General features: G+C 39.1%; 1 protein-coding gene across 1 annotated transcript; it reads left to right on the top strand.

The window, feature by feature from the left end:
• The first annotated feature begins 7177 nt into the window (after positions 1-7177).
• LOC148153159 (uncharacterized) lies at positions 7178-19372 on the top strand. The gene is made up of 3 exons (XM_088002136.1): positions 7178-7398; positions 14359-14435; positions 14552-19372. The coding sequence occupies exon 3, from the start codon at positions 14578-14580 to the stop codon at positions 16873-16875; it is 2298 nt and encodes a 765-aa protein (XP_087858262.1). The 5' UTR covers positions 7178-7398; positions 14359-14435; positions 14552-14577; the 3' UTR covers positions 16876-19372.
• The last annotated feature ends 7791 nt before the right edge of the window (positions 19373-27163 follow it).

Raw genomic sequence — 27163 nt, 5'->3', positions numbered from 1 at the left:
AGCAGAGAAACGGGAATGTTTTTGTAGATTTTATGAAAAGGAGAACCAAGATGATCAGATGCAGTTGCTGTGAAATACTTAGTGGAGCAAAGTGTCATGATTTGTGGTAGTAGATGGTGAGGGAGACGCAGCAGACCCAGGTTGTTGAGAAATACAAAAATCCAAAATCTGGGCAGCACAGAATGAGCAGGAAGGCAAAACGTTCATGACTGGTAGCAGCTGGTAGTAGGAAAGACATGAGGAAACAAGACAAGGAACAAGAAACACAGCTGGGTTTAAATACACAGGGAGACAATCAGGGGAAACTAGAGGCAGGTGTAACTGATCAAGGGCAGACGGACGACACAGAGACTCCACAGACCACAGAAACCTAAACACACAGAAAAACTTAAATCACTAAATGGTAAAATGACATGGACTGAACTTATATAGAAACTTTTCCACTCATTTTTTACCACTCAAAGCGCTTTACACTAGAGTCACATTCACACTCACACACAGTTTGGGGTTCAGTGCCTTGCCCAAGGGCCACATTGAATGTAGCAAGAAAGTCACTGAGTTGCAGCAGTGGGTGAATATTGTTAACTGTAAACATCCAGACCTGACCTGGTTGGTCTGTCAGTCAAACGTCTCACTGCAGAGCAGAAGAGGACAGAGGCTGATTTATAAACCTTTGGTGATGAAGATCAGGGGATAAGATGGGCTTCATGTGTAAGTATCGGCCAATCATGATCCCCCAAAATTAAAGAAATAGGCGCCCAGAAATCAACTGGTCGATTAATCAGTTGGCCAATAAATGTGTCCTATTATACATGTATATAATGTAAACAGCTGGAGATGCAACCAGTTTATAGCAGGAGTGTAAATGATCTAATGATCAGACTGCAGCCTGCAGTGTTAGCAGAACTAGAGGGCCCCAAGACCACATTTGGCTTAGGGCCCCATGGAGGCTTAGGGCCCCATGGAGGCTTAGGGCCTCATGGAGGCTTAGGGCCGGCCCTGGGTTCAAAATTCCTTGCTGCGTCCGTCTCTCAAAGTTTCCCTCTTTAGTTCTCAGTGTCAGCATCAGGGAAAGGAGGGTAGATAAGATGAGAGATTGTACTGACTCTTGTAAAATTTCCTTACTAATAAATTATTTAGCATCAAGAAAATCTAAAACATCTAGTGGACATTATTTTAGCCCAAACTATGTACAACAACATCCTTGAGACAAATCAGCAAAACCAACCTGGTTCAGGACCAAGTGCACATGGTAACAAAGAGGAAAAGCGTTAACAGGTGTAAACCAGTTGGCTGCAGGCGGCTCAGTCTGGCTCATTCACAGGGGGAAGAAGTGGGACATCTGGATGAAGTGCCATTAGGAACCAGGCGAGTCGACAGGTCAGCTTAGTCAGAGTAAATCCCAGCAGACTTAGGAAACTCAGTTTACCCGTTAGGAGATGGAGAGCCGGTGGCACATCTCCCTCCTCTCAGAAGGAGAAATGGGGGGGGGGGGGGGGTGCAGCAACAACGGCTCTGCAATGATCTGCAAGCTGAACCTGCAAGACTTGTTGTTGTGATTCATCCCAGGTGAACCACAACAACAACAATGTGTCTCTGGTTTGGTGACAGTTTGCAGATATGTGGCTTTTGCTGCAGCAGTTCAATGGATCAACATCACCTCACAAGCCTTACATGAGGGGAGTGAAAGAAACATTTAATAGGAATTGTGATTTAATAACAAACTGTTTACATTATATGGTCCACCATGTTGACCGAAACCAACATGGTGGTGGAGTCGCTCTACATTTCAGACCACATTAAAACCAAATTAATGTTTAATCTGATGCCGTCTGGCGTTGAGGTTGTTTGGATTCAGATGTTTTGCCTGATGGTGAATCTCTGTTAGTGGGATGCTGCTACAGACTGAAGGGACGTAACCTGGATGATCTACCACTGATCTGTGAGGTGATGAGACCGGCATCAAGAGAAGAGAAACATTTTAATGATGGCAGATTTTAACATCGACTGGTTTAATGACACTGTAATTAAAGAAAAATGTGCTGTGAGTCACATGAATGTGGTTTGACTCAGATCGTAAACCTCCCCAGCAGAGAGAGAAACACAGAGAGGAGATTCACATCAACATGTATCGATCACATCTAGACCAACATCCCAGAGCTGAGCTTGGAGTTAAAATCTGAGCCGAATGATTACAGTGATCATAACCTGATCACTGTCACCTTGAGTAAGAAGGTACCTACAAAGTTCATCATGTTGGGAAGTGAGAGATACAGATCCAGCAGATAAACTGGAAAATGTTTCTGATATCTGAGGCAACAAAGCTTGGTTTGAGGAAACGTGGAAAAATGTTGTGGAACAAATGGAATGAAAATATTGATACATCAATTTTGAGCAAGGAAGCTAATATAGAAAAAATACCTGAAGTGGTATTTTTTCTATATTATATATTATCTATATAATTCAACCATCAAAAACCTCTGATGGTGAGATTTTGATTCCACAGTGGAGAGAAGAAGTTTTCCTTATTACATCATCAATGTTCCTGTATTTTACTCATGTTTCTTTAACTTTAAATGTTTGCATTCAAAATACAATAAAACCTTTAAAAAAAGAACAGGACTCTACAGCAGTCGATAACTAATCACAACGAAGACACAGTTTAGCAGCAACATTTGAATAAGTTTGTCCCTCAATGAGGAAACTCAGATGTACCAACATCAAAATGTTGGTACATCTGAGTTTCCTGCAACTTGTCTCAACCAACATCAACAGGTTGAGACAAGTTGGTTACTTACAAAGGTAGAAATATAAAACAGGAAATTGTCATGAATTGCGTTAGGTGATGGTGAGGGAGACGCGGTAGATTTTAATGTAGGATGTAGTTCAGACAGACCATGAACAGGCAGCTCAGTTTTGGACTGTGTTGTTGCTGATTTGTGATGTAGAAATAAACCTAAACCTCATCCATTATGAGAGTTTATTACAAGACAAATAAACCATCAAACATCCCAGGTACATCAGCTGTGAACTTTGCAACACAAACTTCTGCATGAATCATGTAAAGGTCATTAGTCCAAGTTTATCGTTTATTGAACATTCAGAAACTGCAGCAGGTGTGATGAGCCACAGCAAAGGTAAACAAAGGTAAAACAACCTGAACAGGTGATCAACTCTAAACCACTCCACCTTTTTACTTTCTGTCTCTTTGTAGTTTAAGCCACCCGTTGCCGTGGTAACCGCCTGCGCCCGCAAGCCAAGCAGAGATTATGTTAAAAACACAACATTCAGTCCGTTAGATATCAGGTTTCCAGGCTTGATATTTATTTCTCGATTATTAATAAGCCTCTCATGAACACAGCGGTGGTTGAGCAGCTCATTTAAACTCCTGCTCTGCTCTCAGTCGGTCTTTGAGTCGCCTTTTTTTTCTTTCTTTTTTTTGTTAATGGGACTTAAACGCACTGAATTGCACAACACCTTGTTCAAACAATAATTACTGAGATTATTTTAACATGTTTTGTTGACGTTTTATAATTATTATTTTAATGAAGCTACAATGAAGCAGTGTTGTGTTCAAGACCACCTAACCCGAGACCAAGACAAGACCAAGACCAGAGCGTATCGAGACCGAGACAAGACCAAGACTTTTAGGGTCCGAGACCAAGTCAAGACCAAGACCGAGGGAAGTCGAGACCGAGTCAAGACCAAGTCCAGCGCCCCACGCTACATGATACTATAAAATGTGAAATATGATCAAAATTACTTCTCAAATTGATCTGAAAGATCCATATTCACATAAAAACACCTAGATATTAAATACTTAATAAAATTAATCAATATTAATTTTGCTTCCATCTCTGTGCTACAATCCGCGGTGGTCTCGTGCCATCCTTAAAAAGATAACGCCCTGGGTGTTTGTCCATGTTGCTCATGTCAGAAACCACCACTGTCTGCACCATTAAACATAGCAATTGAGGCAATGCCCTGACGGTAAATAACGCTCAACTATGTACACTGACCAAGGAGCAACAACCAAGAAGTAACCAATCACAAGATGCTCACCGTGACTGTTCTCACCCTCTCTTCCACTACATGAAACCAGATAGTCTGACACCATGGCAGACTACCATTACAGCTGCCACTTTGACCGAAAACAATCAAAGAGCAATGTGCATGCTCTGTGTGGTCTTTCGATCTTGTTTTATTTATTTGTTAATTAAAAAATATCAATGTACATAATTAAATAAAATAATGATAGCTGCTGCAGTGTACGCAGGGGATTACAATAACAAAGAAGAGTGTTCTGTCAGGTCAGCATATGCTGTCAGATCGTCAAACGCTTAGCACAAACCCACGGCTATATCTGTCAGACACGTCTTTACTATATAATTTTATTTAATTAGCAACATAGAATCATGACGTAGATCATTATACACTTTATTAACAGTTGTATGGCATCTTGACTTAGCGGTTAAGTAGGTTAATGAATTTTACACGGCCGTGTGTTGTAGCTGACTCCAGCTGCAGCCAGACCCTGCTTTAAATACAATTTGAAAAAACAATGCATGTATATCTACATAGTTATCATGGAAAACAATTTAATTACTTATTTTCATCATAACTTGTTGTGTATGGTGAGCTGACAACTCCTCTGACTGTCGGACTTCTTAATGCGCAGGCATGGTACTCACTGCATGTATGCTATTCTGACAGCGTATGGTAATCTAATGGGCTCTTTGCACTACGGCGTTGACGTTACATCTCCAGGAGCTAATGCAGCTCACTTGTTTCCGCTTTGAGTTACCATGACTGGTAGAAAAGACTAAGTCGTATTTCAGATGCAAAAAACGCAATACTATGAACGTTGTTGTCTTCCTAATATAATGAGCTTTTAAGTTTTCATTAATTTCCAAGCAATCCTGAATTAAGAAGATGGTGGCTTGTAAATATTTGTCACTACCAGTTAAAGCTAACGCTGCACAACACAAAGTTTGCAGCCTTCACTTCACTCCAGATCAGCCTAAAAATACCAGGGATACGGATGATAAATAAAGGAGCTTCCCCGAGTTATTTCCATGGAATCACTTCTGTATTCAGCCTGAAAAAGCGAGTATATGGGAACGAGAGAGCAGACCAGAGCCAGACAGCCAAGCAACTGATCCGCCTGTACATACTGCTGTAAACACCGTCCTGAGCTCTTCACAAGAAACATGCAAAGGTAATAAAACGAAATAACACGGAGACATGAAGCAACACGGTCATATTTTTCTAAAAGCAGCAACTTTGAACCTGAACAGCTGAACCAGATCTCTGACACCAGAGCTGCGCTACTGTTAAGCTATGAGGCTTGTTGTGCTTCGGAAGTAAAAAGCCCGAACCGTAACCAAACCCCTTTAGTCTGACACTAACGACAATAAACACACGATATACTTGAAAATTAGGTAAAAACATTGTCCGTTAGAATGTTTAGATACTTAAATAGCACATTTTTACAAGAACAATGCCCAAGAATATTGCCTACTAGCATAAGCTAAGGTTAATGTTAGCCACAAAGTTTAAGTAAAACTCACCTTCGTATCAGTAAATGTATAACGAGGCGAACATCTTAAAACCTTTCTCCAGCTTACTTGTTGGGGCTTCGGATCGATGAACAAACCTTGGCTAAGCCCTGCAAGCACCTAGTGTAAAAAGCCATTTTCAATAGATCGGAAACAATCCAGCCGCTTTTCCCCAAACGCGGAAGCTGAGGTGCAAAGAGTCCATAGAACGACTCTCAGTGACACTCCAGTCCTATCTAATAAGTACAGAGACGAGCAGAAGAATCGACTGTTCCTGAATGTCACATCACTATATTGCAGACTTTTGGACACAGCGTTGTCCCATATATGCGACAAGTCAGTCAACATCTCCGCACAATAATTCAGCGCAGTGAGTGACAACTTTTTTCATCACAAATGCTTATGTGTCTCTGTACAGCTAGCTTTGCTAACATCACGTCAACGGAGCTTACCTTTCTTTGAGCTACTTTTCTAAGTGACGAAAAAAGTAAGACATTGTCCCCACCGTCTGTGAAACTGCCTGGATGTTGAGTTAGCTGTGGCCATCGGATTTCTTATTATTTATGCAGCGGTATTATATTACTGACGATTAAACATCTTATGCCGCTGAGAGGAAACCACCGCGCCTGTCTCAGAGCGCCGCGTGCGAGTGAAAGGTGGGGAGGGGAGAGAAACAGAAACACGTATTTGGCAAGTCACGTTATTGCTTGGATTTTAATCGGTGCGTTTTGCATCCACTGAAAACAAAGATGTTAACAAATAAACTAGATAGTATGCTGTATGTTTAGTGATATTTTAACAGTTGCGGTCTAGACTGGTCTTGAAATAAAATGCCGAGTCCTCAGCGTCCGAGACCGAGACAAGACCGAGACCAAATGCGGTCGAGTCCGAGACGAGACCGAGACTATCAATAAACGGTCTCGAGACCGGTATCGAGACCAAGACCGATCTCGAGTACTACAACACTGCAATGAAGTGATCGACCGGTCGATCACGATCGACTGATTGGGCACCCCTGTAGTGTAACCTAGAGACCCGACCTTAGACCAAACATGTCTGTAATTTTTGCACGAGTTGCAGAATCCTAAAACCAGCCTGGAGGGATAAAACAGGGTTAGACAATACTGCAATATAATATTTTTTATGTATTTTCTTTTCCATCATACTCCTGCTCCTGTAACTTGCTATATGAATAAATTGCCTCGCCTGTGATGACGAGTTTATTTCAAAGGAACTAAACATCTCATGGCCTTTGATATTTGCATTGTAAATATTTGCTGCAGTCAAACAGGTGAGGCTCAGGTGAAACCCAAAGGAGTTTATCAGAAACAGAACCAAACATGGAGAAGCAGGATTCAGTTTCTATTCACTATAAACTTCAATAAAACTGCAAAGATGCTGAAACACAGAGCTCCTTTAAATCAGGTTTAAAACCAGCTTTAGAGTTTCCTCTGATTATTAACAACTGGAACATCATTATTTCTACTCTGGATCATAACTGCATCATGGAAATGTACTTTATGTTTTTATCATGTAGCACCTTCTGGGCTGTGTTGTTGCTGATTTGTGATGTAGAAATAAACCTAAACCTTTATGAGAGTTTATTACCAAACAAAGTAAACCATCAAACATCCCAGGTACATCAGCTGTGAGCTTTGCAACACAAACTTCAAACTTCTGCATGAATCATGTAAAACAGGTGAAGCTCAGGTGAAACAGGAAGGAGGAGTTCAGTCATTGTGTCTCATTTGGCTCAACTACATTCAGTCCTTCAGATTTTATATAATTTTATGATTGGACCCAGCAGATCATCCTTCAGCCTCACTGAAACCTTCAACAGGTGAGTGAATAAACATTTAAAAGGTAAAAATATTCATTAAGGATAATTCAGAAGCAGCAACAAGTTCTCCAGTCTGATTTGACCAGAAGGAGCTGATTAAATTATGTCAGTTTAAATGTTATTTTGTAGTGAAACTGTAAATGTAGAAGTTCCAGGTTGGATATTAATCAGAATTATCTGGAAAATATTACAGAAAAATCATCTGTAGTGTCTAAAGTCCTCAGTACGGAACAAGAAGAAGCTTCATCATGATGAGGAAGTTTCCTGAACCCTTTCAGTAAACCAGGCCGATACAAAACCTCTGAAATGAATTCAACTAAAACATTTTATTTCTACAATCATAATTAATGAGTTTCTACTGAACAGCCTTTAGATTTGAATTCATATTTTTCTATTCAGATTTACTTTTTCAGTTTTAACATTTTATTAATCGATTGGTGAATATCTGGAACTCGTTTCAAATCATTTTTACACACAAAGTGTGAAAGTTTTACTGAAACTGATGGAACCTCATAGCAGAGAAACTCCTTCACTGTTTCACAGTGAAAATTCATTCAGTCATTCATCAGAAACAGGAAGTTAAGTGGAAAAATGTGGCAGCATCCATGTTTTAATACCTGCTGTATGGAAAGCTGATTTGTTTACAAGGATACATATTGAACTAAAGATATAAAAAATATTTGTGAGGATTTCATGTTTAAATCTTGAACCCTGTACCATTTAAACACATATTTGTTTCTAAGTTTGTCTTCTCTCTCATAATTTTAGTTTTTTAAATTGTAAATATCTGGTTCCACTGCTTCCCATGGGTGGAAATCCTGAGTGGGTCCAGATCCCCTCAATCCTGGAAAAGTCTAGAATTATCCTCCCAAAGAAATTATGAAAGAAACTTTTGTTTTCAAACAATATCAATATAAAAAGGCAAAATAAAGAACAAAATATAATTTTATTAGGCGGAGTCACTCATTAAAACTTGTATTATTTAAGTTTTTGTAAAGGTGTAGCAGAGATTAAGCCTTTGCCACTGAACCAAGTTCATATCTAAGCAACATTTGATTCTTAGTTTGACTTCTACGTGTCTCAACAGGCTGTTTACTGAGAAAAACACTTTTGTTATGCATCGTTACTTACTGGCCATTTTTGGTCCTGCAGTTTGAACACAATAAAAAGTTTTTAAACCACATTTTACGTTACATTTCACTGTAACTTTGCCAATCCCCCCCAAACTTGCTCTCCAGAAATTTCCGTGTTTATGGTGCCCGCCCCCCCCACAGTAATAAGATGGATTTCCACCCTTGGGAGAAAACACTTCTTTGTGACCAAACATCATAATGTCTAAGGCAGTAAATTGTTTTTCTCAGATCGATCTACCAGGCGATCATCTGATAGCTCTTTCTTGGAACTTCATTTATTTTTGTTGCACAGAATATTTTGACATCTGTTTGGTTCTCCAGCCAATATAAAAGATGAAACAATCTATAAAATATTTCTGCAGGTATGAAACAAACCATCTGGTCAGCTGTGGTGTAAAATCATAAAGATCAAATTAAACAAATGAAAACATATTTTTGATACTTCTTCACTGTTATTGTCTGAGTTCTGTCAAGAAAATCTCATGCAAACTTTTCTTTAATTATATTTCTATTTAATCATAAGAAATCATAGTCAGGCAGAGAGAGTGCTGCCAAGCCATGAAACAGGAGCAGCAGGCTTCCTGAAGACGGAGGAAGTAAGTTTCCATCCTGCAGATGAGAATAGTTGAGACAGTTTCTTATTTTAACTTTTGACGAAGCTCATCACACCTGCTGGGACACCTTCATCATCAGGCTGGTTCTGGGGTTCAAACAGGGCCGGTCCAAGGCATAAGCAAATAAAGGAGCCGCTTAGGGCCTCAGGGCCACTAAGGGGGCCCCTCAGTGGAGCTGCTTTATTTTAGATAAAAATTAATCATTTCTATGTCTTTATAATATCAAAAACACACAATTGCACTATGCAGTGTTTTGTTTCTATAATATATATTTGATAATGTATGTAGAAATTATTTTATTGATAAAAAGGAAAAAAATCAATAATTGCTCTTGGGGGCCCCCTGGTGACCGCGGTAGGTACTGCACGCTTTGCCGGTAAAATATGAGCTGCAATGAGCATCCAAACGTCCAAAGCTCCTGTCAGAAGTTAAATTAGCAAAACAATGTCTCAAAAAAGGACTTATCCTTCAGGGAGGGAGAAAAGAAAGAGGAAGAATAGAAAAAGCCAAGATAAAGGTTTGTTTTAATGAGCCTTGGTGATGAATGTAATGTAAAGATTAGTAAAGCTGCTAGTAGAAAATTAGCTTGATAGCGACCTGGAGGCCAAACATTTATGCTAGCATGTTTGTGTGAAACAGAGTTTAAACTCTAAATGAGTTTATTCTCATGGTGGCTCTGTATATTTCTGAGGTATTTTTGGCTTCAAAATGCCGAGTTTGATAACGTTTGATAATAATTAAAACTTCTCACTGTCTGACATTATCTAGCAAAATGTTTTTACGTCAGGCTACATGGCTGCTACATCAATGAGCTGCTCTGTGCTGTAGTTGGGATTTGTTGTTTTCTGCAAATCCCAAGTATCAACCAATCATGATCCCCCAAAATTAAGGAAATCGGTGCCTAGAAATTAACTGGTCGATTAATCAGTTGGCCATTAAATGTGTCCTATATTATACATGTATATAATGTAAAGAGCCAGAGATGCAATCAGTTTATAGCAGGAGTGTAAATGATCTAATGATCGAACTGCAGCCGGTCCACATCGTTAGCAGAACTAGAGGGCCCCAAAACCACATTTGGCTTAGGGCCCCATGGAGGCTTAGGGCCCCATGGAGGCTGGGGCCCCATGGAGGCTTAGGGCCCCATGGAGGCTTAGGGCCCCATGGAGGCATAGGGCCCCATGGAGGCTTAGGGCCCCATGGAGGCTGGGGCCCCATGGAGGCTTAGGGCCCCATGGAGGCTGGGGCCCCATGGAGGCTTAGGGCCCCATGGAGGCTTAGGGCCCCATGGAGGCTTAGGGCCTCATGGAGGCATAGGGCCCCATGGAGGCTTAGGGCCCCATGGAGGCTTAGGGCCCCATGGAGGCTTAGGGCCCCATGGAGACTTAGGGCCCCATGGAGGCTTAGGGCCCCATGGAGGCTTAGGGCCCCATGGAGGCATAGGGCCCCATGGAGACTTAGGGCCCCATGGAGACTTAGGGCCCCATGGAGGCTTAGGGCCCCATGGAGGCATAGGGCCCCATGGAGACTTAGGGCCCCATGGAGGCTTAGGGCCCCATGGAGGCTTAGGGTCCCATGGAGGCTTAGGGCCCCATGGAGGCTTAGGGCCCCATGGAGGCTGGGGCCCCATGGAGGCTTAGGGCCCCATGGAGACTTAGGGCCCCATGGAGGCTTAGGGCCGGCCCTGGGTTCAAAATTCCTTGCTGCGTCCGTCTCTCAAAGTTTCCCGTTTTAGTTCTCAGTGTCAGCATCAGGGAAAGGAGGTTAGATAAGATGAGAGATTGTTCCGACTCTTGTAAAATTTCCTTACTAATAAATTATTTAGCATCAATAAAATCTAAAACATCTAGTGGACATTATTTTAGCCCAAACTATGTACAACAACATCCTTGAGACAAATCAGCAAAACCAACCTGGTTCAGGACCAAGTGCACATGGTAACAAAGAGGAAAAGCGTTAACAGGTGTAAACCAGTTGGCTGCAGGCGGCTCAGTCTGGCTCATTCACAGGGGGAGAAGTGGGACATCTGGATGAAGTGCCATTAGGAACCAGGCGAGTCGACAGGTCAGCTTAGTCAGAGTAAATCCCAGCAGACTTAGGAAACTCAGTTTACCCGTTAGGAGATGGAGAGCCGGTGGCACATCTCCCTCCTCTCAGAAGGAGAAATGGGGGGGGGGGGGTGCAGCAACAACGGCTCTGCAATGATCTGCAAGCTGAACCTGCAAGACTTGTTGTTGTGATTCATCCCAGGTGAACCACAACAACAACAATGTGTCTCTGGTTGGTGACAGTTTGCAGATATGTGGCTTTTGCTGCAGCAGTTCAATGGATCAACATCACCTCACAAGCCTTACATGAGGGGAGTGAAAGAAACATTTAATAGGAATTGTGATTTAATAACAAACTGTTTACATTATATGGTCCACCATGTTGACCGAAACCAACATGGTGGTGGAGTCGCTCTCTACATTTCAGACCACATTAAAACTAAATTAATGTTTAATCTGATGCCGTCTGGCGTTGAGGTTGTTTGGATTCAGATGTTTTGCCTGATGGTGAATCTCTGTTAGTGGGATGCTGCTACAGACTGAAGGGACGTAACCTGGATGATCTACCACTGATCTGTGAGGTGATGAGACCGGCATCAAGAGAAGAGAAACATTTTAATGATGGCAGATTTTAACATCGACTGGTTTAATGACACTGTAATTAAAGAAAAATGTGCTGTGAGTCACATGAATGTGGTTTGACTCAGATCGTAAACCTCCCCAGCAGAGAGAGAAACACAGAGAGGAGATTCACATCAACATTTACACTCCTGATCAAAATCTTAAGACCAGACAAAAAATTGCAAGAATTTGCATTTTGCACTATTGGATCTTAAGAAGGTTCTAAGTAGAGCTTCACAATGTTAGAGGAAAAAATCAGTGTAAGAAACAAGAACTTTTGAGCAGGAAATTTTCTGAAAACTGCATTTACACTCAAACATGATTTTTTCAGCTGATTGAAAGTTTAAGACCATAGTCTTTAAAAGCCAAAAACGGCAAAAATCTGGATTCCATGTCATTTTCTGTCAAGTCTTCACACTGTGAGACCTCCTGATGGCAAAAGCAAAAAGCTCACTGACTGAACGTGGTAGGATTGTTGAGCTGCATAAGCAAGGCCTCTCACAACGTGCCATCGCTGCTGAGGTTGGACGCAGTCAGACAGTCATTTTGCATTTTTTAAATGATCCCGAGGGTTATGGAACAAAAAAGTCAAGTGGTAGACCCAAAGATATTTCACCAGCTCTGAGCCGCAGGATTCGATTGGCTGTCCGTCAAGACATGGGACGATCCTCTACTGGTGCTGACTGCAGCCCAATAACCATCAGACGGCATCTGTGAGAGAAGGGCTTCAGAAACAAAAAACGTCTTCAAAGGCCACGTCTTCTTCAACCCGTTTGGACTTTGCAAGGGTCACCAAACATGGGAGAAAGATGGAAGAAAGTTGTCTTCTCTGATGAGAAAAAATTTAACCTTGATGGTCCTGATGGCTTCCAACGTTACTGGCATGACAAGGAGATCCCACCTGAGATGTTTTCTACACGGCACAGTGGTGGGGGCGCCATCATGATTTGGGTTTTCCTTCAATGGAACAATGGAGCTTCAGGTTGTGCAGGGGTGTCAAACAGCAGCTGGCTGTGTGGAGATGTTGCAGCGGGCATCCCTCATGACTGAGGGCCCTCGTCTGTGTGGTAATGATTGGGTTTTTCAACAGGACAATGCTGCAGTCAAGAGAATAACATCACTCTGTTGGACCATCCTGCATGTTCCCGGATCTAAACCCAACTGAGAACATTTGGGGATGGATGGCAAGGGAAGTTTACAAAAATGGACATCAGTTCCAGACAGTGGAAGCCCTTCATGAAGCCATCTTCAACACTTGGAGCAACGTTCCCACTAGCCTCCTGGAAACACTGGCATTAGGTTTGTTTGTTCGTCTGTCCCCTGGTCCATTTCCTCCCCTGCTCTCCCATCTTACGTTCGTTCACTTGCCGCCCCCCAATACCAACATTTTATTTCATAAATTATTTTTATCCGGTCACTCGATTAATAAAATATTTGTTTACAACAGCCCTAATAAGAAGAAGAGACTGTACTGTAAGGGCACCAAAAACACTGTTGGAATATTTAAAGGGAAGGTTATAGCATTAGCATGTGTATTTGTGCATAAAACAACATTAGAAATTAGAAAAGTGGACAGCAAAGTAATTGTGTGTTGAAAACTGATTTAGTTACAAGCATAAACATTGAATTAAAGTTGAAAAAATAGATTTATGATGATCTGATTTTTATATCATAAACCATGTACCATTTCAACAGTAGTGTGAACAAGAAAGATCTCATATACAAATTTGTTATTAAGTTTGTCATCTCTCTTAAGTTTCTTATTTGAACCAGAAAGTAAAACAAAATACTTTCCGTCTGGGTCAACTGCTCTTTTTTGCTTCTATCCAACTTTAAAGTGTTTGACAACAATCAGGTTTTGGAATAAAAATAGGAGAAAAAAGTCTAAAGCAAATTTTCCCAAAAGCCTGAACTGTTGACCTGGTTCCAGTAAACTGCTGTTGTTCCTGAAGGTCAGAGACTAAAATCACCTGCAGACTTCAGACAACCTCTGAAAACATGTAGAGTTAAGTGTTTAATTTGTAAAGGTTTTCAGCCTTATATCAACATCTACAGTCTAATCACGGCTCTTCAGGGTTCAGCCAATCAGCAACATGGAAAACGAATGACATTCCTTGATTGGCTGCTTTGCTAAAGCCTGCCAATATCGTGTCTAGTAGCTTTGCAGCTCATTTTTTAAAAGCTTCCCAAGCTACATTTTACATAATTTGGATTAGAATCAAAATATTCGACGTTGCTCAGATTTTTCTAGAATCATCAGGAGATCAGTGATTAGGAAAGTCTGTGCTTCACATGAAAACACTTTGGGAACATATTTATATCTGTAAAAGTCAATGATTAATAAACCATATAAAAATGTAATTGGTTTCCATAATTTTACTTCCTTTAAATGTGACCGTCGTACTAATAATGTTCTTATGTTTCACTTTGTTCAGATTTTATTTTTCAGTTTTTGAACCTGAGACATAAAACCAGATACCATCTGAGAGTCTGACTGTAGATTTACCTTCCCGTCGTCATGGAAACGTGTCCATCTGTTCACAGATCTCTGATTGGCTGAAAACATCCTGAAACCAGGAAGGAAACAACATCAGTTTGATCTCAGCAGAGAAACTCAGCAGGTTTGATGAGGAAAAACTTTACAATGAGTTTATGATGATGGAGAAACAGTTTTGATGTTTTGGTTAATATTTGGAGCCTTTTATTACATGAGACCTTTTTGTGTTTTTCTTTAAAGGGAGGAGGACGTCAACAGTCATCGTCATGGCAACATCACAGAGAAACAGCTCTGCAGATGAAAAACTATCTGTTGCTCTGCTGAACATCAATGGTCTGAGAAACGACATTCCTGACATTAAACACATTATCGCTCGTGATGAGCTGCATGTTGTGGCTCTGTGTGAAACTAATCTGGATGATTCAGTCAAAGACAGTAAAGTTTATATTCCAGGGTTCAGGATGTGGAGGAGAGACAGGACACATAAAAGGGGAGGTGGAGTCGCTCTGTACGTTCAGGATCATATTAAAACTAAATTAAGGGAGGATCTGATTAAGACCAGAGTTGAGATCATTTGGGTTGAGATGAAGCTTCCTGGTAGTCGCCCAGTTTTACTGGGATGTTGTTACAGAGGTCCAAGAGCTAAAGCTGAATATTTGGATCAAATCCATGAGATGATGACTCGGGTGTCAGGAGAGGATAAAGACGTTTTCCTGATGGGCGACTTTAATATTAACTGGTTCTCAGACTCTGAGAAGAAAAAAACTGTTGATGTTATATCTAGCCTGGGTTGGACTCAGATCGTTAAAGTTGCTACCAGGGTGGAACGAGGATCAGGAACGTGCATCGATCACATTTATACCAATATTCCAGATTGTTGCTCAGAACCAAAATCCTCTGTAACAGACTGCAGTGACCATAACCTTGTTACTGTCACAGTCAGCAGAAACATTCCTAAAAGGACCAGACGGTCAAAGCAGCTTCAAAAGTATGAACTGAGGAGTTCTATGAAGTGGGCTCTGCCGACTGATTTTGGTAAAGAATCTGATCCTAAGGAAGTTCTGGACAATTTTACTGAGATTTATCTCTCAGTAGCAGAGGAACATTCCCCATTAGAGAACCAAGATATTTTTGATTCTCTGAAGTTGGATGATGATATCCAGAAATTAATATCTGAGAGAGTTGAAGCAGAAAAAGAAAGGACCCGTGACAAGAGAGAAGGTTCTGAATTAGATCAAGCAAAACAGGAAACTGGTATTAAGCCATTTAAGGACCTGATCAATGCAAAACAAAAAACACAGCACCAGAAGGAAGTTGAAGAAAATAAAAATGATCCTAAACAGCTACTAAAGGTATTTGAAGAGTATTTAGGAAAAAGTTTGCCTTTTTGTGTGATTAACATCACACAGGATGGAGCTGTGGCCTCACAGACAGAACAGATGGAGAACCTTCACCGAACCAACACAGATCTGGAGTCTGTTATTAAAGGTTCTCATGTCCAACAGATTAAGAAAAGAAGAACAGATGGATTTAACTTTGGAACAATTGATGTTAAAACAGTGAAGGGATTGTTGTTGCATCTCTGTGATCATGTGACTCGTGGAATAGATGAAACTGAGGCTGAACTGATGAAACTTGCAGCTGATCACATCTCTGCTCCCATTGGTCACATCCTGAACAGATGCATCGACACTGCAGAGATTCCTGATGAGCTAAAAAAAATCAAAACTTTCCCATTTTCAGGAAACGACTATATTTATTCCAGACCCGACCGCAGGAATGACAGTGTCCACATCATGTTAGGTTATATATTTGATATATTTCTCTACCTGCAGGCCAGACAGTTCCTTACTGCGAATAATCTGATCCCTTCATTAACACCTCGAGATGAAATGAAGGAAATAGAAACTGCTTGGCTCACAGCGAGTGAAGCAAACCAAACAGTTGGAGCTGTGTTCCTGGACTTCAGCTCTGCTTTTAACACCATCAGTCATGAGACACTGATGGATAAACTGAGAACTTCTGGTTTCTCAGATTCGGCTCTTCAGCTGATAGGAAACTTTCTTTCCTACCATGAAGGTTCCTCTGGTCTGCCTAGAGGAAGCTACCTGGCTGAACTCCTCTTCATCGTCTTCATCAGCGATATAAAGACACACTTAACCAAACCTGCTGTTATCTGTAACAGTTACATGATGATCTATGCAGACGGAGACTCTCAGACATTAAAGACAGAGTTATATCATGAAACTACATCTGCGTGTGGATGGGTCAAACCGTTCGACATTACATTCGATGAAACCAGACCAGAACTAATCAAACCTACAATGATGTCAGACATTTTTCAGATCCTTGAATCTCTGTCTCGTTGCCATGGAGATAAATTAAACTGGATCAGAGCCTTAAAGGACATAGTGCAGCACTGCAGTGTTTGGCACAATCCTAAGATCAGAGAAACACTAGAAGAATATTTTGGTATGAAATGTCTTGAATCTGTTCCTGCCGATGTTATGGAGGGTGTAATAAACTCACTGCTCCTCTCTAGACCAGATCTCAGAGATTTTTAAGGATCTGATGGATCTGAAAGTTTCGTTTCCCTCCAGCTTTTTTATTAGTGAGGCAAAAATGATGGTCAAGACAGACAAAACACCTGAAGTTTACTTCTATAAAAGGTGCAAAAACAACTGGAACCAATTTGATAAATGCTGAGAATGAAAAAAGGAAACTAGAGTCAAGTTTACATTTTTAGATGTTCTAAACAAACAGAAAAACTCCTGGGATTCACTTCACTGCAAATTAAAACAATTTAACTCAGAGAAATTATGATCCAGAAAATTTAAACTGCATTTTTCCCTGTTGACTGTAGAAACTGACAACAAACTAAAAAGTTTACTTTGAATGCTTCGTTGTTCTTCTCCAGTTTTAAACTTTCATCATTTAAATTTTTTTGTTTATTCATATTACTTTCTTTTATTTAATGGAAAGAACCAAAAATATTTTCTGTGAAGAAGAATCACAGAAAGATGGAAAATTTTAAATCTAAAAAAGACGATGCAAAAACAGGAAATGATGAAATTGAACAACATGGTGAGAACAAATCTTCAACATCTAAATCAGATCAACCCAATAAGGAAAATTGTACAGAGAAATTTAGAGAAAAAAAGAAAGTTTAGAACCTGATCAGATCAAAACAGAAAAATATATTTCCTGGAGCAACTTGAAAAAGTTAAAATTGATTCCAAACAGTTATTAAAAATATTTGAAGAGTATTTTGAAAAACGTTTGCCTTTTGTGTGATTAATATCACACAGGATGGAGCTGTGGCCTCAGAGGCAGAACAGATGGAGAACCTCCATCTGATCTACACTAGATATACAGATCTAGAGTCTGTTATTAAAGGCTCTCATGTACAACAGATTAACAAAAGGAGAACAGATGGATTTAACTTTGAAAAGATTGATGCTGAAACACTTGGAACGATTGATGGTAAAACAGTGAAGTTGTATCTCTGTAATGAAACTGAGGCTGATCACATCTCTGCTCCCATTGGTCATATCCTGAACAGATGCATCAATGATGAAAAGTTTCCTGATGAGCTGAAGAAAATCTAAGCTTTCCATTTTCAGCAAACAGAGTCCACACATTGCTAAGTTATAAACATATTTACTCTCTACCTGCAGACCAAACAGTCCCTTAGTGAATAACTTGGTCCCTTCAGCAACACGTGATGAAAACATGGAGAACATAGAAACTGCTTGGCTCACAGCAAGTGAAGCCGATAAAACAGCTGTGATCCTGGACTTCAGCTCTGCACCATCAGTCATGATCGGCTGATTAACAAACTGAGTTTTCTCAGGTTCTTTCTCTCATGAAAACCTTTCTTCCTGCCCTGAAGGTTCCTCTGGTCGTCCTCTAGGAAGTTTCCTCACCGAACTCTTCATCATCATCTCTGTTAATGATCTATAGAGGCTCGTAAAACCATCCTCTGCGTTTAGCTGTGCCTGTTACACCATAATGATCTATGCAGATGCAGAGCATCAGACATTAGAGATAACGGTAGATTATGAAATAAATTGTGTGGATCAGCCAAATAATTCAATGCTTCATTCACAAAACGGGACCAAAACCAGTCAAACCTGCAGAGATTTCCTTATTCCTGTTTATCTGTATTTCTTTTTTTATTTAACAGAAAAATCCAAAACATTTTCCGTTTAGAAGAATCAACGTCTTGGTCTGTAAACAATAAATATGTTAAACTATTAATGAATTTATAACAGAAAAATGTTAAAAGTCTCATTTCAACCAGGTGTAGATTCATTATATTTACAGCAGATATACTGTTATGTTGTTGAATGAACTGCATGTATTTATCATTTATTTTCTGTTTTATCTGGGATCTATAATAATATGTAAACGGGACTGATGAGGTTTTAACTATACTGAGAGCTTATCTTTCATTTTAGATTATAAATCAAATATATTATGCAATGATTTGCTTTGTGTACTTCAGTGAAAATTATTTGTATGAATTATGAAAAATATAATTAATTATAATGAATGAAATGAGTTCAAACAACCTAAACTTCTGATTTTTGAATTTTTTCTTTTGTAAAAATGTTTTGTTTCAGTTTTTACTGCAGAGTGGAGTCCTGCTCTGATTGGGTGGATCTGACTGAACCGGATCAGAACTGGGTTCATTTCCATAGATGTGGGTTTTATGTGTCTTAGAAAAATATTCATATTTACCATAAAAGAGATTAATGTTGGATAAAGGTGTTGCAGAGTCATAAATGTTTTATGCAAAGGTTTTAAAGGTTGTGTTATATTTTTGTTAATTAATTAATCAAAGTTGTGTCTTTAAATAAACATTAATATTAATCCAACATGTAATATACTGAATAATAAAGACATAATACAGAATTAAACACAATCTGTGAGCAAAAATCTGTTGATTATGTTAAAAGTTCTGCATTTTATGCAAAATAACATGTTTATGGAAGTTGCATTATTAGGCCATCATGTTTGTATTCAGATGTGTTTAAAATAAAAACATGATGTGTTTTATACACTGTGCATTAATTTAATATACTGATGAAAAGTTGCTTTGTTCTAGTAACTCACTAAGTGAAACACACTATATAGATTAACAACTCTCTGTTTTCAAGACTTTTTCTGGTAATTATGATGATTTTCTGCTTACTGTAATAAAATATGACATTTATGATAAGAATATTTCCTCCAAATATGAAAAAAAATCTAAAATTTATCATAGAAATGTAGCCTAGCAGGTCAGTTAGCTGCTATCGATCAGCAACTCAATAAATCTATAGAATATTGAAAACCTTTTATTTATAAATAAAATTGGTCTGAAGCAGCAAAGCTCAATGAAATGTAACGGGGGAATATTTTTTCATTTAATATCAGGAAATGCTCCTGTTCCTGTGATGGAGAGTTAATATGAATGTCTCAGTCCTGAGATGTTTCTGCTGAGTCAGACGTTCATCTCTTCCTTCTGCTCCTCCTGAAAACAAACCAGAGAATCTGAGCTGACCCTTCAAGATGAGACTACAGATGCAGAATCTGTCTGAAGGTTTTCAGGCTCAACAAATCCTGGAACCAGATGCATTTAGCTTTGGAGAGATCGATGCTGAGACAGTGAAGAGATGGCTGCTGCATCTCTGTGATCATGTGATTCATGTAAAAGATCAAACTGAGGCTGAACTGATGGAACCTGCAGCTGATCACGTCTCTGCTCCCATCTCTCACATCCTGAACATCCTGACTGATTCCTGATGAGCTGAAAAACATCTAAACTTTCCCATTTCCAGGAAACAAGCAGAACGGAGCTGACAGTGTCATATTAGGCTTCATCTATTATATCATTATTTCCCTCAGGATCACACACTTCCATCGATAAGCTGATTCTTCAGTATCTCCTGAAGTTCCAGCTGTTTCTTGGCTCTCAGCTCTCTGTGTCTCACAACCACTCATATGTTCACTATAAACTGAGAGCTTCTGGTTTTTCATGCTCAGTTTTCTCTTATTAAAACTTTTCTCTGGTTCCACAAAGGTTCAGCGGTTTGTCTGAAGGAGGCCTTCTCATTAAGTCCTCTTCATTTCCTCTTTTTAAATAATCACCACATATAAAACCTTCAGCTGTTTTGTCTGAAAATACTTTAATGATTTATGTTTAAATTAAACAATATTAACTCCAACTAAGTAAAACACACCTGAAAATCTAAAAATGTAAGTAATTTCCTTGGTTATTATAAATGTATAAGAATATTGAAGATTTTTCCTGATTTATCACCTTTTCTGTTTTATGTCTCAGTTTAAATCAAATTGATGCTTGAAGGGATGAACTGGTCATCAGGCTGGTGGGGGTAAAAAAAGAAAAAGCTTTTTCTATATTTATATTGAATTAAATGTGTTAAAATGATCAATGGGGAAATTTTCTTTGCCAGATACAAAACAGATGAAATGAACTGATAAGAATGTCACAGAAATTTAATAAATGGTTGAATGATTGTAGTTTTGATCATCATCACCTTTATAAAACAAACATTTTCATTATTATTAACTGTATACATCATAACTTATTGTTCATTAGAATAATTCAGTATTTGATTGCTTCTGCTTCTTGCCAACAAACAACACAGGGAACCAGAGGATGGAGCTAAATCTGGATCTACACGTAGAAGATTAATTCAAATCACAAACAAATTTATCAGCAGCTGAAGGGAAACTACTTTGTTTGAAGAACAAGGAAGTTCTGCTCCGGTGAACAGAAACCAGACATTTACATTGGACTGAAGTTTCTGCTGCTCGCTGAGGCCCCCTGCTGGTGAAGAACCTCATCTGCAGCTCCAATCTGAAATAAACCAGATTCTGGAGAGAAACCGAGAAAAAAGAAGCAGAAATCTCTGAAAGGCTTTTAGTTTCTGCATAGTAGCTTCTTTCCCTGCTGATTACCTGAAACACCAGACGATGAGAGTGGTGATGAGCTGTCACTGTTATGTTGAAAGTTCGACATTTTATGCAAAGGATCATTTTCTTCATGACAATGGGATTATTATTTGTATTCAGACTTATTTTTAAAATAAAACCATGAAATGAAGAGACTGTGTAAAATACAGTCAGTATATTAATGTAATATTCTGATGAAAAGTTGCTTTGTTGTAGTGACTTGATTAAATAAGAGAACATTACATAGATTAACCACTCTGTGTTTTCAAGACTTCTTCTGGTAATTATGATGATTTTCTGCTTAATACAAATATGACATAATGATTAGAATATTTCCTCCAACCATGAAAAACAATTTTAAATTTATCATAGAAATGTGGCCTAGCAGGTCAGTTAGCTGCTATCGATCAGCAACTAAGTAAATCTATAAAATAAATAAAATTGGTTTAAGCAGCAAAGCTCAATAAAATATGACAGGGGAACATTTTTTCACCTGGAATCCATCTCTTATTTTGATAGAGAGTTAATATTCACATCCCAGTCCAGAAACTTTGAGACGTTTCTGCCGAGTCAGAAAATCATCTGTCCCTCCTCTTCCTCTTCCTCTTCCTCTTCTAGTTTCTGCCAACAAAACAAACCAGAGAATCTGAGCTGACCCTTCAAGATGAGAAACAAAAGGTCAGAGAGAGAAATCAGCCTGCAGCTCCAACACTCACCTTCTCTACCGAGGAGTTCAAAGTTCATCAGCTTCACTGTCTGACAGTTTTAAAATTCATAATTATATTTCTAACAATTGACTGTTAATTTATGAGTAATTTCACTTTACTTCTTTTTTTAAGCTCTTTTTTAAATTAAAATTCAGTATTTTCTTCAATAGCTTCTGGTATATGTGACATATTGACTCTAAATCAGCGTGAAATGTTTCTACTGAATAATGTAGATGAGGCACACTCAGTCTTACTCCATTTTAGCCCTTTTTAAATCATTCTAGCCATTTTTTGTCAAACTTTTCTAAATTTGGACTAAAGTTTGATGAAAAATTACTATAAATATATTTACTAAAGTTTGACCAAATTTTGACAAAAACCTGCTGAAATAAATAAAAAAGCTAAAATGGAGTAAGAATGAGTTTACATCACCTTTATACTGTAGTAGAACAATTTCACGCTCATTTTGAGTCAGTAGGTCACATGACTTGGGATCTGTTAAAGAAAATATTATATTTAATATTAAAATGATTTAAAATATTGAATATGACTTAGAAATTCAATAGAGAACATTGTGTCTCATGTAACAATAATTACCACTTTTTGTGTCAGTTGGTCTCGAGGCATTTATTGACATTTGTTTGTCAGGAGTGTTTGGGTCGGAGATTTGTTGACAGTGAACCTCCAAGCAGGGTCGCAACTACATATTATTCAGGTTAATATGAAGACATAAATCGGCGCCCCCCTCCTTCCCCGAAGGAAGGTAGGCTCGGTCTATCCCCCCCAGATATGAAGACACGTGAAAGGTAAAACTTGCTACATTTACCCCGTCATGTGCGCGAGGTGAAGGAGCGTAATGGCGCCCTGAAGTGTATACAAAGACATCATCGGCGCCCCCTCCAGACGGGGTTTTGACGCCCCCAGGATGCAGCAGTCTGTCCCTGAAGGAGCCCTGCAGGTCACACCTGGGCTGGGAGACTTTGTCCAACAGAGATATGATCTGAGCCAGAGCTGATCTGTCTCCCACCACCTGCACTGGGTCAAAGGTCACCCTAGGGCAGAGCTGCTCTAACTGCTTCCTCTCAGCTGAGGATCAGCTGCTGCTCCAATAAACCTGTACAGCAGATGACTGATCTTGATTGTCTTGGCAGGAATCCATGAGGAGGAGAGCAGGGCGGTTATCAGAGAGGTGAGGAGGAACTGATGACCTTCAGGTTTAAAGGCTGATGACCTTTGGGTTGTTACCATGAACTGCTGTCATTCACAAAATGAAACAAAGTTTTATGCTTTCAGCTTAAAGAGCAGGACTGACTGTGATCCCAGAAACAGTAAAAGGAAGTAAAGCAGAGAAACAGGAATGTTTTTGTAGATTTTATGAAAAGGAGAACCAAGATGATCAGATACAGTTGCTGTGAAACACTTAGTGGAGCAAAGAGTCATGATTTGTGGTAGTAGATGGTGAGGGAGACGCAGCAGACCCAGGTTGTTGAGAATAAATTATGAATTTAATGAAGAAATACAAAAATCCAAAGTTCAAAATCCAGGCAGCACAGAATGAGCAGGAAGGCAAAGCGTTCATGACTGGTAGCAGCTGGCAGTAAGACATGCATGAGGAAACAAGACAAGGAACAAGAAACACAGCTGGGTTTAAATACACAGGGAGACAATCAGGGGAAACTAGAGGCAGGTGTAACTGATCAAGGGCAGATGGACGACACAGAGACTCCACAGACCACAGAAACCTAAACACACAGAAAAACTTAAATCACTAAATGGACTGAACTTAGAGCGCTTTTCCAGTCTACCCACACAGCCACAGCCACTACACAAAGAGACTCCATAATTATCAAGATAACTATAGCAAATCTAAAGGGACCATCCTGAACCTCCACCATGGAAATCAACACTGTTGAAGCTTCAGATTCTCTGACTGGCTTACAGAGCTGACAACACAAGAACTGAATAAAACCCTGAAGTCCAAACTGATTTCAGAGACTCTGAACTGTTTTTATTTTAATTTATAGACTTTATATTTAATCTGCATCCTATTCTGACCAGGTTGAAAGTTTGTTGCTTTGTTGGTGAAAACAGTTAAATGTTGAAAATTGTTCAGTTCTGCTGGTTTGATAGTAACTTTGTGATAAATAAGAGGAACCAGAACTTTAAATCTTACCATAAATCAGTATATTTTCTATCAGAACCTGATGGCTCCTTCTCTTCTGAGTGTCATTTTGTAAATGTGTGTTTAGTGTAACCTAGAGACCCGACCTCAGACAAACATGTCTGTAATGTTTCCATGAGTTACAGAATCCTAAAACCAGTCTGGAGGGATAAAACAGGGTTAGACAATGCTGCAATATAATATTTAGCTTTATTTTTTAATTTTATTTTCTTTTCCATCATACTCCTGCTCCTGTAACTTCCTGTATGAATAAATTGCCTCGCCTGTTGTGACAAGTTCAATACAAAGGAACTAAACATCTCATGGCCTTTGATATTTGATATTTGCATTATAAACATTTTCTGCAGTCAAACAGGTGAGGCTCAGGTGAAACCCAAAGGAGTTTATCAGAAACAGAACCAAACATGGAGAAGCAGGATTCAGTTTCTATTTACTATAAACTTCAATAAAACTGCAAAGATGCTGAAACACAGAGCTCCTTTAAATCAGGTTTAAAACCACCTTTAGAGTTTCCTCTGATTATTAACAACTGGAACATCATTATTTCTACTCTGGATCATAACTGCATCATGGAAATGTACTTTATGTTTTTATCATGTAAAACCTTCTGTTACTGTGTTGTTGCTGATTTGTGATGTAGAAATAAACCTAAACCTTTATGAGAGTTTATTACCAAACAAAGTAAACCATCAAACGTCCCAGGTACATCAGCTGTGAGCTTTGCAACACAAACTTCAAACTTCTGCATGAATCATGTAAAACAGGTGAAGCTCAGGTGAAACAGGAAGGAGGAGTTCAGTCATTGTGTCTCATTTGGCTCAACTACATTCAGTTCTGCAGATTTTATGTCATTTTATGATTGGACCCAGCAGATCATCCTTCAGCCTCACTGAAACCTTCAACAGGTGAGTGAATAAACATTTAAAAGGTAAAAATATTAGGTAAATCAACACTGTTGAAGCTTCAGATTCTCTGTCTGGATTATAACAGCGCTCTGACAACAACATGATGTTTTGACTGGCTTAAAAAACTAACAACATAAGAGCTGAATAAAACTCTGAAGTCCAAACTAATTTCAGAGACTCTGAACTTAACTGGATTATTTAAGGAACTCTGAACTGTTTTTATTTTAATTTATAGACTTTATATTTAATCTGCATCCTATTCTGACCAGGTTGAAAGTTTGCTGCTTTGTTGGTGAAAACAGTTAAATGTTGAAAATTATTCAGTTCTGCTGGTTTGACAATAAATTTGTGATAAAAAAGAGAAAACAATACTTTAAATCTTACAACAAATCAGTATATTTTCTGCCCCTTCTCCTCTGTGTGTCATTTTTTAAATGTTTTAGTGCAGGGGTGCCCAAACTTTTTGAGAGCAAGATCTACTTTTTCTCTCACCAGCCGCCTGAGATCTACCTCATGACACAAAGACATAAAAATTGCAAATTAAACTCTATTGACTTATTTTCTATGTGAATATACATCAGTTGTAGCAGAAATAATAAAGTGACAGAAAACCTGATCCAGTTTCTTCCTCAGTGAGATTCTGACACTGGGAGCAGGTTACTGGTTTCTCAGTCAGAAGCTGGTTGCAAACCAGCAGGTCGGTCAGTCATGGTGGATCTGAGCTTTGGTTTGATGACCTCAGTATGAGAAACTAACCAAAGAGCCCAGAAAAGGTAAAGGCAAATCTTCAGAAGTCGGGATATAATTAATTTAGTTTCACATAATTATCGCAGTAGAATTAGTTAAAACTTAATGAAATATACTTGTCCTATTTGATGTTGTGACGTTTACTCACAAAGAACGAGGTCATTAGTCCAAGTTTGTCGTTTATTGAATGTTCAGAAACTACAGCAGCTGTAAGGAGCCACAGCAAAGGTAAACAAAGGTAAAACAACCTGAACAGGTGATCAACTCTAAACCACTCCACCTTTTTACTTTCTGTCTCTTTGTAGTTTAAGCCACCCGTTGCCGTGGTAACCGCCTGCGCCCCGCAAGCCGAGCAGAGATTATGTTAAAAACACAACATTCAGTCCGTTACCATATCAGGTTTCCAGGCTTAATATTTAATCCTCGATTATTAATAAGCCTCTCATGAACACAGCGGTGGTGGAGCAGCTCATTTAAACTCCTGCTCTGCTCTCAGTCGGTCTTTGAGTCGCCTTTTTTTTCTTGTTTTGTTAATGGAACAGAAACGGACTGAACTGAGCAGCACCTTGTTGAAACAATAATTACTGAGATTATTTTAACATGTTTCGTTGACTTTTTATAATTATTATTTTAATGAAGCTACAATGAAGTGATCGACCGGTCGATCGCGATCGACTGATTGGGCGCCCTTAGTGTAACCTAGAGACCCGACCTCAGACCAAACATGTCTGTAATTTTTGCACGAGTTACAGAATCCTAAAACCAGTCTGGAGGGATAAAACAGGGTTAGACAATACTGCAATATAATATTTATTTTTAATTATCTTTTCCGTCATACTCCTGCTCCTGTAACTTGCTATATGAATAAATTGCCTCGCCTGTGATGACGAGTTTATTTCAAAGGAGCTAAACATCTCATGGCCTTTGATATTTGCATTGTAAATATTTGCTGCAGTCAAACAGGTGAGGCTCAGGTGAAACCCAAAGGAGTTTATCAGAAACAGAACCAAACATGGAGAAGCAGGATTCAGTTTCTATTCACTATAAACTTCAATAAAACTGCAAAGATGCTGAAACACAGAGCTCCTTTAAATCAGGTTTAAAACCAGCTTTAGAGTTTCCTCTGATTATTAACAACTGGAACATCATTATTTCTACTCTGGATCATAACTGCATCATGGAAATGTACTTTATGTTTTTATCATGTAGCACCTTCTGGGCTGTGTTGTTGCTGATTTGTGATGTAGAAATAAACCTAAACCTTTATGAGAGTTTATTACCAAACAAAGTAAACCATCAAACATCCCAGGTACATCAGCTGTGAGCTTTGCAACACAAACTTCAAACT

The sequence above is a fragment of the Poecilia mexicana genome, unplaced genomic scaffold (genome assembly GCF_051168715.1).
Source record: "Poecilia mexicana isolate PSO_F unplaced genomic scaffold, ASM5116871v1 scaffold_21, whole genome shotgun sequence".
Lineage (NCBI taxonomy): Eukaryota > Metazoa > Chordata > Actinopteri > Cyprinodontiformes > Poeciliidae > Poecilia > Poecilia mexicana.
The sequence above is the reverse complement of the archived record's forward strand: the minus strand, read 5'-3'. Positions and strand labels throughout refer to the sequence as shown.